Here is a 15,715-nt window from a genome sequence, read left to right as displayed (position 1 = left end):
ATTCCCACTTATAACAAAACAATTAAAATTTTAAGTGAGAAGCTCAATTCATGTAATATTTCAACACTGCCTTACTGGTTTTCATTTGTACTAATCTAACAGAGGAAAACGAACTATGAGTATTTAAAAATTAAACCGTAGCACTGAGGATAACTTCTTCTCAGCGGCTTCAGTAAGAATCTGGTCTGAAGAACCATGGCTAATGAAACAAAGCGTCAGTTCTATTTTCCAGTGTAACTACAAAAATTATATGCAGGAGAATATCAAAATGGAACACTACTTTTTAAAGTACTTGTAGAAGCACCTGGCTGCCTCAGTCGGAAAAGCATGTGACTCTAGATCTCAAGGTTGTAAGTTTGAGTCCCATGCTGGGTCTATAGATTACTTTAAAAAAAAAATTTTTTTTTAAAGATTTTATTTATTTACTTGACAGAGATCACAAGTAAGCAGAGAGGCAGGAAGAGAGAGAAAGGAAGGGAAGCAGGCTCCCCGCTGAGCAGAGAGCCCGATGCGGGGCTCGATCCCAGGACCCTGAGATCATGATCCGAGCCGAAAGCAGAGGCTTTAACCCACTGAGCCCCCCAGGTGCCCTGATTACCTAAAAATTTAAAAAAAAAAAAAATTTTAAGTACTTTTAGAAAGCATATGGGCAACTAATCAGGTGATTAAAAAACGCACACAATGTCAACTGTACCTCAATAAAGTTACCCCTAAAACCCACATAAATAAAATCATTTCCTTATTTATTTGTTTATCTGTTTATTTATTTATTTTAAGTCAGCTCCACACCCAGCATGGAACCCAATACGGGGCTCAAACTCACAACCATGAGATCAAGACCTGAGCCAATATCAAGAGTCAGACATTTAACCAACTGATTCCCCAGGGCATTCTTCATTTCCTTATTTTAAGATTTTTTATTTATTTATTTGACAGACAGAGATCATAAGTAGGCAGAGAGAGATGGAGAAGCAGGCTCGCTGCTGAGCAGAGAGCCTGATGTGGGGCTCAATCCCAGGACCCCGGTATTATGATCCGAGCCGAAGGCAAAGGCCTTAACCCACTGAGCCACCCAGGCGCTCCATTTCATTATTTTAAAACTGATTAAATTATGTCTTCCTGAACTAAAACTTAAATGAAATCTATTTCATACCTGACTCACTTATAAGCCAATCAAATATATGCCTCCCATATTAGACTGGTGAATGCATGAAACAGTCAAGGACAAAATGTTAATCATTTTACATGTAAATAAATGTTAAGTGATATTTTTATAATATGGTTCACACAATACAGTAATTCCCCCTTCTTACCAGCCAGGGGATATGGTCCAAGACCCCCAGGGGATGCCTGAAACTATGCACAGATAGTACCAAATCCTATACGTATTGTGTTCTTCCCTATAAATACAAAGATATGATGAAGTTTAATTTATAAATTAGGCCCAATAAGAGATTAACAGCAATAACTAATAATAAACTAGAAAAATTACAACCATAGACTGTAATAAAAGTTATGTGAATGTGGTCTCTCTCTCTCTCTCTCAAAATATCTTACTGTCCTCTCTTCATGCTTCTTGTGATGATACGATGGGAAACGAGGTGACCAAGGTAGGCATTCTGACATAGGGTCAGGCCACTATTGACCTTCTGACGATAAGTTAGAAGGAAGACCATCTGCTCCTGGACATCAGTCAACTATGGCTAACTGTACCCAGAAAGCAAAAGTGCAGATAAGGAACAGGGGATCAACCACCATATACACCTGCTTATCCTACTTGGACAATTACCTTTAATCGTTTCCTCCACAACTTCTACGACTCGATCTATCTGTTGAACCTAAAAAGAAAACAAATTGTTAGACAAGCAATTGACATGGATGAGAAACATTAATTTGTATTTACCCTTCTGCCTGAGTCAGTGTATCACATTTTCTAAGCACACGAATGTAGGTTTTCTTTAATTAATGCATTGGGAGATATTATAAAAAATATTCTGTATTAATGTTTTGTGTTACAGTGAAGTATGAAATTACTACTCTCCTGTCCTCCAATGATAAAGGAAGAAATCATAATACATTTAAATAAACTGCCTGGAGTTCTGGTAGCATAGCCTATCAACATAAACTCAACACATCCTGAGATACAAACTGACATTTAATTAAAACATGTCTCTTCACACACACATTCTCTTCCTTTCATTCTTTAAGAAAAATGGCATGAAATGACAACCCACACAAAAGGACATGCTGGTATTAAGGAAACCTACCCCAAATTCTAGGCTTTATTATTCTAACCCGGAAGCCCCCTTTTAATGGATATTTACTGTGCGCTGGTCACTGCGCTCATGTCAATGGGAGACAGAGCCAAATAGTAACAGCTCCTATCCTAGACACCAGTGACTAAAGGAGAGCTCCCCAGGGTGCCATGGAAACACAGAGGAAAGGTAATAAATTGTGACTGAGTGATCTAGGAATGCTTCTCAAGGAACCAAAGGGGACTCTTGAGGGATAAACCAGATTAAGACAGGAGAAGCCCACTAAGGAGACTGAGTTAGAATGGCTAGGGTGTAGAAGGAAAATGAAAAAAAACAAAGGTTGTAGTGCAAGAAGCTAAGGAAAGAGAGAAAGTCGAAACAGAATGAGTCCTAAGTTGATACTACTCATGCCTTAAAATCTTCAAATCATTGCTTTATTATAGAAGAAATACATGTTGATTGAAAAATTCAAACAAATTAGAAACATAAAAAGGAAATCAAGTAACCTATATTATCGTACATCCTCTATTTCTACTCCTCAGATAGTATCATTCATAATCCCTTAATAAGTAGGTACCAGACATCTTCCAATGCAGAACATTTATGTGTAGCTCTGCTCTGTCCTTTCTTACGAATTATGAGATACATAGGTAGACAGATAGATGAGAGGGAAAGTAACAGACCTGCCTCTTTATTTTTTTCTATACAACATCAATACATAGAGATCTATGTATTCATTTATTTCACTAGCTTCCTAGTACCTCCTGTATCGATAGACCATGATGCATTCACCCATTCCCCAACTGATAGACCCTTATTTTTAATCTTTCATTATCATACAACGATGCTGCAATGAACTCAACTGAGTAAAAACCTTTTATAAAAGTGCAGTGGCAAGTCTCTTTTAAATATTCCCTTGGCCTCACTGTGCTATGGGAAGTGAGGAAAAGACCTGTGAGAACACACTTGGATTCCACTCTACCTCTGACCACTCAGCCCAGCATAATAGTAGTAGCTGCACTAACTACTGAGAAACTGCCAAAGGAAAAGTAAATCTCTGTTGGATCATAGATCCCAAACAAACCCACCTCACTGGAACCACTGGAACCACTAAGTTCTGGTTTTATGAAGAGAATTCATGTGGCCTCCTTATAGACTGTGATCAAAGCCAGAAAAACAGGGTTCAAAGAGGAGGAAAGTACCCAATAGGGTCAAATGCGACAGAGATAATAAGTTCACATAAAGACTGGAATATAAATGCCTGATCCAGCAATGAGGGAGTCGATGAGCTTAGGGGAAGAAGTGAGGTCACAGTAATGAATCATAACTAAGAAAATACAGTAAATAGAGCCTACTGCTACAGACAGATGGATGGAAAGGACAAGGAAAGAAGAGTTGCCCCAATTTCCCAGTGGAACGGGGATGAATGACCCAGATATCAGCTGAGGATACAAGACGGAGAATAAAAGTCGTACAATATGAGATAATCCAATGGTGGAACAAAAACAGCAAAGTGCTCCTATGTAGCTGGGGATCTAACAGCTCAAAGGGATCACTGCATCCAGTCTTACAACACACAGACTGGGAGGGAAGCAGTACTCCTAGAGTCAGAATTTCTCTGGAGAAGTTAACTACAGGCAGAGCAGTCAGAAAAATTACCAAGCTGGAGGCCAGCTAAAACTGTAGTACTCTTAGAAGAAGACATTGTCATAAATGTAGGTGAACCTTAGGTTAGATGGTGATGTTTTAGATATTACACCAAAAACATAAACAATAAAAGGAAAAAGGTAAACTGAACACCATCAAAATTGAACACCATCAAAATTAAAACCTCTTGATACATCAAAGGACACCATTGAGAAAGTAACAAGACAACACAGAAAATGGGAGAACATTTTTGCAAATCATAAACATGGTATGACTCAGATTTGTATCTAAAATATGTAAGGAGCTCCTTTAACTCAATAATAAAAAGACAAATCATTTAAAAATGGGGGAAAATGAGTGGCTTAGTTGGTTAAGCATCCGACTCTTGATTTCAGCTCAGGTCTTCATCTCAAGGTTGTGAGTTCCAGCCCTGCACTGGGCTCCACACTGCGCAAGGAGCCTACTTTTAAGAATGACAGAATAAAAATTAAAGTTAAAATGGGCAGGGGAACCTGGGTGGTTCAGCTGGTTAAACATCCAACTCTTGATTTTGGCTCAGCTGGTGATCTCAGGACTGTGGGACAGAGCCCCTCATTGAAATCTGGGCTCAGTATGGAGTCTGTTTGAGACTTTTTCTCTTTCCCTTTCCCTCTGCCCCTCCTCCTGCTCACACTCTCTCTCTCACACACACACACACATACACTCATTCTCTCTCTCTCTCTCTCGTTCTGTCTCTAAAATAAATAAATGAGATCTTTAAAAAAATGAAAATGGGCAAAGTCTATCTGAATAGACACTTCACCAAGGAAGATACACAAATAGCCAATAAACATATGGAAAAAAATGTTCAATATCATTAGTCAACCAGGGAATGCAAATCAAAATCACAACGGAAGATTAGGGAGCTACTGTGTATTGGGTCTAGATTTTCAGTTTGTTAAAACAAAACATCCTGGAGGTTAATGGTGGTGATGGTTGCACAACCGTGTGAAAGCACTGAAACACACCTAAAATTAATCAAAGTAGTAACTTTTACGTTATATATATTTTACCATAATGAGACACTACTTCATACCCACTAGGACGGCTATAATCAAAAGGTGAGATGACAAGTGTAGGCAAAGATGCAGAGAAACTGGAATCGTCCTACACTGCTAGTGGGAATGCAGTAAAATGGTGCAGCTGCTTTGGAAAATAGTCTGGAGGAGCCTCAAATAGTTCACAGAGTCACAGAACGATCCAGCAATTCCCATTGTAAGGATACACCCAAGAGAAAGAAAAACAGACGTCTACACAAAACCTTACAGACAAATGCTCATGGCAGCATTATTCAAAATAAGCAGAAGGTGGAACCTATTCAATTCTCATCAACTGATAAAGAATCAAAAGGTGGTACAGCCATATAAGGAAATACCATGATACCATCAAGGGGAACAGGAGCTAGAGTAGTCCCCCCTTATCCACGGTTTCATGTACCTGCAATCCGGAACCAGATGGTCCTCTCTCTTACATATCCTTAGAAGGTCCACAGGCTAGTTCACAATGCCTATGTCACTTGCCTCATTTCATCCCATCACGTAGGTATTTTATCATCTCACATCATCACAATGAGAAGGATGAGTACAGTAGGATGACTAGAGTATGTGAAGATATTTTGAGAGATAGACCACATCACATGTTACATTACATAATACATTACCTTCCATTATATTATAGCACGTGATTATAATTGTTCTATTTTATTAGTAGTAATTGCTGTTACTCTCTTACTTCACCTATTTCTAAATTAAACTTTAGCACGGGTGTGTACGTATGGGGAAAAAACACAATATATACAGGGTTCGGTACAATCCATGGTTTCTAGCATGCACTGTGATCTTGGAATACATCCCCCACAGATAAAGGAAGGGGGTACTATATGCTGAAACAGTATGCTAAATGAAGCCAGACCAAAAAAAAAAGTCAAATATTGTATGATTCCAGTTATATGAAATGGCCAGAACAGGTCAATCTTCAACGACAAAGTAGATTAGTGACTGCCTGAGGGCGAGGCAGTAAAAGAAATGAAAGAAACTGCCAGGGAGTGCTGAGTTTCTTTTTGGAAGGATGAAAAAATTCTACAATTGACTGTGGTGATTGTGGCATAATTCTGAATATATTAAAAACCATTAGATTACACACATTATGTGAGGTCACTGTATTGTATGTGAATTAGAGCTCAAAAAAGCGGTTATTTCAAAAATAATAAAATGGGCCACCTAGGTGGCACAGTCAGTTAAGCTTCCATCCCCTGGTTTCAGCTCAGGTCCTGAATGCAAGGTCATGAGATCGAGCCCCATATCAGGCTCAGCACTCGGCTCAGAGGCTGCTCAGACTCCTTCCCCTTCTCCCTTTCTCCCTGCCCCCCGCACTCTAGCTCTCTAAAATAAGTAAATCCTTTAAAAATAATAATAATTATACAGGTTGGAGGTACTCAAATGTTCTAATGCTAAGCTAATGAAACTCAAGGAAAAACTAAGGAAATATTCCAAATTAAAGGAGCCTAAAGAAACCTGAGAACTGAATGCAACTTGGCGTCTGGATTCTTTCTTCCCCAAAGAAGAGGGGCATTATTAGAGAACAGCTGGCAAGGGCTGAATAAGGCCTGCATGCTAACTTATAGAAGTGTATCTTTGCTATAAAGTTATACTACAGTAGCATACAAAAAAATCCTTGTTTTTGAAATATATATGTATTCAGAAGTAAAGGGACACATGTTTTCATCTTACCCTCCAAAGGATCAGCAAAAAAAGTGTGTGTGTGTGTGTGTGCATACATACATAAGAATTATAAGCAAATTTGGTAAAACAGAAACATTTGAGGAATTGAGGTAAAAGGTATACGGTAATTCCTTTTGTTTGCAACTTCCCTGTGAATGTGAAATTATGTCAAAATAAAAGTTTAAAAATATGTGTGTGTGTGTGTATATATGTATGTGTTGAAGAAATAAAGAGATTTTCTTTTAATAATGATGGTCATACAGAAAAAAATATATCCTGATTTTTAAAGTACTGATTACATTTGCTTTGTGGTAGAAAAATCGATGTTTCCCAGACATAAGTTAATCGCTGGGTGGTGGTGTGGAGGACCTCTAGGACTTTAAGAAGTATCTACCAAATATTAAGACAAAGGAAAAAAACCAGCATTTGATTACAAACATGCAAAGGGATGGTTCAGTGAATGACCTAAAGAAAATACTGTGCTGTGTCCATTTCTATCTAGTAAGGAGGTTACTGGAGGAAGTAGTTGGAGAAAAAGAAAGAAAGGGAAGCAGAGAAGGATGGCAGAGAAGAGTCAGGAGAGGGGGAGTTAGAGGAAGAGGGGAGTCAGAAGGCAGAAAAAAGCCCAAGCAGGAGGCAGGGAGAGAAGAAAAAACAATCACAAGAGAACAAACTCAAGATTCACACACAGTAATGAAGAATATATTGAATTCATTCTGGAGAGAAAAGGAAAGCTGTTCTTAATTAATACTATAAATTGTAGCCCTGAATACACAAGAGCTTAGTTTCTGGCATATAATTCAAATAAAATAAATAAAACAGTATCTTGTGTCCTTCAGGCACTTGGTTATAAATATACAGGGAAAAAAAAGGCTTGCAGTATGTATGTACTGACTCCATATGTTCTCGACAAGGAAGAAAGGAGTCCGTGAACAAACAATTCATAAATAACATTAATGAGTCACTCTGCTGCAGAACTTTTAAAAGAAATCCATAAAGATATTTTATTCGGCTATTACGAACTACTCCGAATTTATAACTCGACACATACTGAAGAAACAAACCTATACCCAGTCACCTAAAGCGAGGGCAAGTGCTGTTCTGAAACGTCGTGAGTGATTGGAGCAGTGCTACCCCAGACCTTTCCGCAGGGATGGAGATGCTCACAGGCCGAGCTGGCCAGCACGGCGGCCGCGGGCCCCACACGGCTACTGCATACTGGAAATGTGGCTACGGAGACGGAGAAGCTAACCTCTAATTTTGATTAATTTATACAGTTCCCCGCGGCTCCTGGCAACCACAGGTTTAGGGTATGCCTAAGACAGCCCCGCCCCGCCCCAGCTCGTGGCAATCGGTGACGGCAGCTCTAGGAAACCTACGCACACCTCAGACACAATCTAGCCAACTAGGGTAACAAAGAAGTCTGCATTAGGGTGCATTTGGAAGTACCTCTTTTTTCTGAGCAATCAGCACCACTGCGTGACCAGTGGAGACGCAGGGAAAGCTAACATTCCCTGAGCAATTACTCCGTCCCAGGCTCCGTGCTAACACGGCACCTGCATTGTCACATTTCATCCTCACGACATTCCCAGGCAGTCGACAGCACCGTGACTTCCGAGGCTAAGGGAACCGAGGCACAAGGACGTCCAGCTAACGGCTCACCAAGGATTTTTAGGGATCTTACCGAGGAATGGCACATGAGTGGCACGCTTCATGAATTTTCCTTTTCTACACGCGTGGAGGTCATTCCTAAATGACCACAGAATGCGATCCAACCAAACCAGGATTTTAAGAGACCCCGATAACAGCTACTCCCCCAGACCTTCCCCCACAGATCACCCCTGGCATGCACGCATTCCCTTGACAAACGTCTGTTAAGCGCCAACAAAGCACAAAGCACTGCTCTGGGGACATAATGGTGGAAAATACAAAGGCCCTGCTTCAGGGGGCCTTCCATTCTAATGGCGGAGGGGGAAAACCATGCAAATAACTGAAATGTTCATTTCTGGTCATGACGGATGCCGTGAAGAAAATCAAGTGTGCAAGAGGCCAGAGGTGGAGAGGGCAATTTCGCTACAGTGGACCGCAAGAGCCCCTGAACAGGCAGCATCAATCCTGGGACCTGAACCCTAAGACAAGCATCAGCGTGAAGCTCCAGGGGCCGGGACAGAAGGGATGGTGAATGAGGGGCACAGCGACTGGAGAGGAGGTCAGATGATCAGAGGAGGGAGATTAGGTGAGACACTGTACCTCTTGCTGTGCTGTTCAGATGCTGTTACACCCGCCCAAGGGAGTCAGTGCGGGGTTAACAGAACTATTGCAACAGCACGGCTCAGGGTAATGCTATTGAAAATGTACACCAACTACTGTTCACCTGCGTTTCTCTACTATTTGGTCTGAGTCTTTTTCTACTTGCATACATCTAGCTGGGGTTTTACTATTTCTAGACCTCATCCCAAGACACCTCAAATCCTTTTGCAAGAGAGGTTAATACGTTATAGGTACACATTAATACAGATCCAAAGGAATTCTCTCATGGGCTCTCCTAATTCTGATTGTATGTAAATAGGGCAACCTGTCTTTACCATTCTAATTAAGAAATATCAGACCAAAACCTCAAAACCACCTAAAACTCCATCAACCTTTAAAAAAAAAAAAGTCTTTCTATCTCTGTTAAAAACTATGCTATATAAAGTCTTTTCCTCAAATGTAGGTCTAAACTTTTCACTAGAACCATAATGGGAGTTTAATTCAGTAATCAGTACCTGATAAGTTAAAGTTCAATATCGACTTCTCTGCAAAAAAGTAAGACATTTTTCTCTCTAAAATTTTTTCTCCGAGCTGTGAAGGAAAGCCCCTTCTTCTATACATGGTGTTGTAAGAGAGCTCAATGTCCAAATCTCTAAAATTTGAGGAAGCCATAGCAGTCACTAAGCTAACCTTACTACAAAAAAAACACTGAATTCACTAGTCTGTAAACAAGTTAGCTCATGAAGTACATAAAAGAATACTGGATGCTACACATGGTTTAACTTCTTGAACAAAACCTCATTCCCCAGTATAGTTTTATCTTCTTTCATCTCTTCACTGAGAAAAATTCTTTCCCAATGGTAGGAGCAGCCCTTTCTCCAAAAATTACATGGCACACGTTCCACATATCACTAAAAGCTTATTTACTACCTGAATGGTACCAGTGAGTGACGAACATTCAGTGAGAGATGAGATTGACTGATTGACAGGTAAGACCAGGCTAGATGGATACCAAGAAAAATGAGTGCCCATACTGGAAACTTCCTCCTCTTAAATCTGGTTAAAATACCTGTGAAACTTTCTGTAGTGGGAAAACAAAAACAACTCTTTCAGCAATTGTACCAAAACTCAACATTTGCTAAGCGCAAGTGCACAAAGACACATTTTGGGGACATTAGAATATGATAACTCTATTAAATAAGAGGACAATATTACAAAGTAAAAAAATGACTTTTAAAGTGACACTGAAGTTAAAAAGAGATAAAAGAATCAAAACACAAATGCACACGAGAGATGTAGAACATCAGGTAATAAATAATGCTGTCTCAGGCAAGATGTTCAAGTCCTAAGCCCCAGAACCTGTGACTGTGTCCCCTTCCCTAGCAAACGGACCTCACTGATGTGATGAGACTCACCTGGATTCTCTAGATGCGCCCAACCCCCTCACATGAGTTCTTAAGGGTAAGTGTCCCCTGTGTGGGACAGAGAGAGACACACTGATGAAAAGGTCTGAGAGAGCATCCCCTGGCTTTAAACACGGAATAATGGGCCCCAAGCCACGGAATGCATGTGGCCTCAAAAGGCTGCAAAAGGCAACAAGAAAGCCTCTCTCGCAGAGCCTCCAGAAAGAACGCAGCCCTGTCAACACCTTGATCTTAGTCCAATAAAATCCATGTCCCACTTCTGGTCTCCAGAACTGTAAAATAACAAATACGTGCTGTGTATTTACTGTGTATTGGGTATAAGCAACTATATTTGTGGCAATTCATTACCTATGTGGCATACAAAACTGATGCATTAATTAAGAAACCAACATATGGGGGCGTCAGCACCATGAAACAGGAAAAGAGAAATTTAAAAACAAATGCTCTGGGAAAAACAGAACAACATGGAAAAAAGTAAGTTAAATGCATACCTTATATTTAACATTCACTCAACAAATACTTTTTGAGCCCGACACCATACTGAGCACTGAAAGTAATGTAAAATATCTAAACATGTAAAATAATAAACAACAAAGTCCTTGGCTTTAAAGGAGTGTCCATCAGAGTAAAATGTAAATAAACTGAGAAGTTGAATTAATCCTTTTCATACTTAAAAAAAAAAAAAAAAGGTTTAAAACAGAGAGAGAGAGAAATGCATACTTTATCAGACCTGCTCTGAGAATATAAGTTTAAAGTCTGGAAACCACAGAAGAATCGCATTGCCGACTCATCACTCCCCTGCCCCAAATTTCCGAGTTTCTAATATCACAGAATTTTAAAAAGGCAATGAAAAGTGATAAAAAGACAAATCTTTTCCCCATGTTAAAAAAAAAGGTTGATTTCCTACTGTTCGGCTGCAGGAGTCCTTTACATATTCTGGATATAAAGTGTTTGGGAGATAATGTGTTTTGCAACTCTTTTCCCCCTAGTCTGTGGCCTGCCTTTTTCATTTACTTCAGAGTATCTTTTGAGAAGCAAAAATACTTAACTTTGATGAAATCCACTTTGTCAACTTCTTTTCTTTCATGTCATAAGAAAGAGATGCACGCGCGCGTGTGTGTGTACTGTCTCCTAAGAAAGTTTCCCAACTCAACATCACCAAAAGAGAGGGGAAGGTGGTAGAAGATTTGAACACTTTACCAAAGATCTACCGATGGCAAATACTCGCATGAAAACACACTGAACATCACCAGTCAAGAGAGAAAAGCGAATTAAAAACTACAGAGAGCTATCACTACACAGCTCGGACAAGTGCTGAGATGACAATACTGGCCGTAAGAACTTTCGATGCGGACATGAAGCAAGTGGAACAGCTGGTGCAAAACAAGATGGTGTAGCTGTTCTGGAAAACACTCTGGCAGTTTCTTAAAAGGCTGAGCAGATGTTTACCACATGACTAGAGGCAATACCACTCCTGGGTACTGACCCAAGAGAACACAGACACGAATCCACACAAAGATCTACACGTGAATGCTTACAGGAGCTTGAGCCGTAAGAGCCCAAGACCGTAAGCAACACAAATTTCTATCACCTGGTGACCAGATAAACTGTGGCGCTAAAATGAAATAATTGTTTTTAGGGACAAATGAAATTTGTCCCTAAAATGAAATAATTCTAGGCAATAAGCAGTAATGAACTATTAATAATCACAACATGGATGAAAACTGAATGCATTAGGCTAAATAAAAAAGAAAAAAAAAAAAGCAAGAAGTAACATTACTATAACATTCCGAAAATGGCAAAACCGTAAGGACAGAAATCAGAACCGCAGTTGCCAAGGACTGTGGGTATTTGTGTCCGGCAGGGGGCGGGGGAGAGGCAAGGGAGGGTTCAACTACAACAGGACACAAGGAACTTTCTGGTGTAATGGAAACGGTCTCTCTTAACTGTTACTGTGCTTATATAATAGTGTACATTTGTCAAAATTCATCAAGGATAAATCTCTTTATTAATTATGCCTCAATAAACCTGCATTAAAGTAAAAAAAAGGACCAGTACAACTAACGTACAAGAAAATATTTAACAAATAGTGAGTACAGGACATGGATCACGCTGCTTCTAATGGTCAGTTTTCCAGACTATGCGACGCCCCCCATCTTTCTCCCTGTCCTGCTGGGTCCCCCGTAAGCATTCCATGTGCTGCAAACTCCTCCCCTCATACTAGCCTATTCTTACCCCTCGCTGGCATTGCTCCAAACTACACATCTTAAACCCACCCCCTCCAGATTACACTCAGGTCAGGACACACGCCTCGCCATTCCTCTCCCTTCCAGGTGCCCTGGCCCACAGGTACTTTTCTTAAGATATGCTGTTGCTTCTGCTGAAAGCCTTTCCTCCTCTCTCCATCAAACCACTACTCAGGCTTTCAAGCGCAAGTCCAGGACGGTGTCACCCTCGGTGTGCCCACAGGACTCTGTCCCTCTGCACATTTATCCATGATTATTGGTGGCTCTCTTCAGATTTCATGGTTTTTAGGGAAAGGACGTTTTATTCAGCTCTGTGTCTCTAGCAAACACTTCCTGTTCCAGGCACAGAGGTGTGCTCAATGCTCATTCTATTCTATTCTAGTCTATTCATTCTATTCTATCATTCACTCTATTCTATTAGCAAGTGAATGAAATAAAAATTAAAATAATAATAATAATAAAGCTAAAAATTAACAAGTCGGGAAATGACAGATGCTGGCGAGGATGCGGAGAAAGGGGAACCCTCCTTCAGTGTTGGTGGGAATACAAGCTGGTGTGGCCACTCTGGAAAACAGCATGGAGGTTCCTCAAAAAGCTGAAAACAGAGCTACCCTACGACCCAGCAATCGCACTACTGGGTATTTACCCTAAAGATACAAATGTAGTGACCCCAAGGGGCACATGAACCCAAATGTTTATAGCAGCAATGTCCACAATAGCCAAACTATGGAAAGAACCTAGATGTCCCATCGACAGATGAATGGAGAAAGAAGATGTGGTATATATACACAATGGAACACTATGCAGCCATCAAGAGAAATGAAATCTTGCCATTTGCAACAACATGGATGGAACTAGAGGGTATTATGCTGAGCGAAATAAGTCAATTGGAAAAAGACAACTATCATATGATCTCCCTGATATGAGCAAGTGGAGATGCAACATGAGGGATCTGGGGGTAGGAAAAAAATAAATGAAACAAGATGGGATCGGGAGGAAGACAAACCATAAGAGACTCTTAATGTCACAAAACAAACTGAGGGTGGCGGGGGGCAGGGGAGGGAGAGGGTGGCAGGGTTATGGACATTGGGGAGGGTATGTGCTATGGTGAGTGCTGTGAAGTGTGTAAACCTGGTGATTCACAGACCTGTACCCCTGGGGCTAATAATACATTATATGTTTATAAAAAAAAATTTTAATTATAAAAATAATAATAATAATAATAAAGCTAATACAGAGAGAGCACTTACTATCTGCCAGGCACCATGCTAGCCATGTGACATGTATTAACTGATTTAACCCTTACAAAACTCGGAGTTAGGTTCTATTACTATCGCCCATCCAAAAAGGAAGAAACTGAGGCAGAGAGAGGTTAAGTGACTCATATAAGGCCACACAGCTAATACATGGTGCCTCAGGGATATGAACCTATGCAGTCTAGTTCCTGAATCCATGCTCTTAACTACTACGATACATTACTTTCTACTCTATTTTATACTTGAATAACTGAAGAATGTGTACACATACAGGTTAAATTAGAAAAGACCACAAAAGAACTAACAACGTTATCTAAGAAGGTACAAACATCAGTGGGCTTTTAAATATACATGTCATTCTGTTAAGATAGTGCCTTTTTGACAATTACAGGTTTAAAAAAAAAAAGGTAATGTAACAAAATGACATATGGGAAGCCATGAAGTAGAGACAAACAAAACACATTTCTCAAGCTTTGCCCTCAATATCAAAGCCAGGATTACTGCGACATTGTTCCTCTTCATGAATTCATTTGCCTTTTACAATATATAACAGAAATCTTCTCAAATATAGCCTCTTGCAAATGCTACTTTCTTTATACACATAATTTCCAAAATTAAAGTGTCCCCATTTGAAATATCCGCCATGCTGCTTGACTTTTCACCATTAGGGCAGCCTGCCTAAGATGTTCAAACCACTGTAAATCAACCTGGTTGATAGCCCCTGAGATAAGCAGACACCTGTGGTAAGCATCACTGTTCAGCTCTCCCAAGAAAGCTGTGCACCTGCCTGCAGGGCTCACAGCTGGCAAATCAGGAAGTTCTCTCATTTACAAATTTTTTGACATTAAGTTATATATTCTGCTGTGAACTGCATGTTTTCAAATGTTGTAACCTGTGTATTAATTCCGTTTATTTAGGATTTCTAGACTACACAATCGCAAAGATGAGCCTAATGAATCAAAAAAATCAAGTTCAAATGTTGTCTTTGTTTAGTAATTAGCACGGAAAATCAACATAAAATGTACAATTTAGTAAGCATGCTTTCCTAAACAGAGTATAAACCAACCTTCCTACTAAATGTCACACATATTAATGATGACTCCTACAATAATGGAGAAATACTACTACCTTACAAAGAACTGAAGCAAGTAAATATTGTCTCACCCCCCCATCCCCAACACCACTTCTAACTGATAGACACGAAGTATATTCTCTCAAAATATACCTCAGCCTTCAGAGGAGATTCCCAACTACCCAATCTTCCTCTGGTCTTAGGGACCCAACCCACCACATTCTCTAGGACAAGGGATGTTCTAGGCTTAAAACAGGTATCACAAAGAACTGGAATGTAACCTCTGTGAGGATAGGGCTCTTGGATGATCTGATATACTGGCATGTTTCCTTTCCGGCACCTGGCAGCTACCACCTAACAGGTCTTCAGAAAGTTCTTATTAAGGGGGAAAGGACTGGCAGCCCAGGGATGTGAAGTCAGGCTTTCTGAGTCCCGAAGTCTACTCTTCTTTTTTTCTACCAGACTTTAACAGAGAGCATCATGCTTTCTGGTTGACTCATCTAAAAGAAATTTTCCTGCCAATAAAGCTGAAGAGAAGGAAAGGAACATTGGAAAGTAGAGTCACAAGATCTTGGACCCACCTACAGCTAGACACAGAGTAACCAAAGTAAACAAATAACAGCAATGACTTTAAATGAAAACTCTTTCCAAGTGGGATGGTTAACCGTAACTATTTGCCCCAAGAGACATGAAATTTTTCACTGTGAGCTAAAATGTTTCAAGATCCTGAAAAAAATTAAAAAGGTCCTGATTCTATATGAGTTACCTATAAATATATGTATTCTGGATATTAGATAAAATTTCAT

General features: G+C 39.9%; 1 protein-coding gene across 4 annotated transcripts in view; it reads right to left on the bottom strand.

The window, feature by feature from the left end:
• Nucleotides 1-15,715, bottom strand: part of CDKAL1 (CDK5 regulatory subunit associated protein 1 like 1) — a 632,670-nt gene that overhangs the window by 443,274 nt on the left and 173,681 nt on the right. For all 4 annotated transcript variants that reach the window (XM_032341217.1, XM_032341216.1, XM_032341219.1 and 1 more), the window contains one exon: nt 1,790-1,838. In XM_032341217.1, the coding sequence (XP_032197108.1) occupies nt 1,790-1,838 (49 nt within the window). The remainder of the gene's footprint in view (nt 1-1,789; nt 1,839-15,715) is intronic.

Source organism: Mustela erminea, chromosome 4 (assembly GCF_009829155.1).
Source record: "Mustela erminea isolate mMusErm1 chromosome 4, mMusErm1.Pri, whole genome shotgun sequence".
Classification (NCBI taxonomy): Eukaryota; Metazoa; Chordata; class Mammalia; order Carnivora; family Mustelidae; genus Mustela; species Mustela erminea.
Note: the sequence above shows the minus strand (reverse complement) of the source record. Positions and strands in the feature narration are given on the sequence as shown.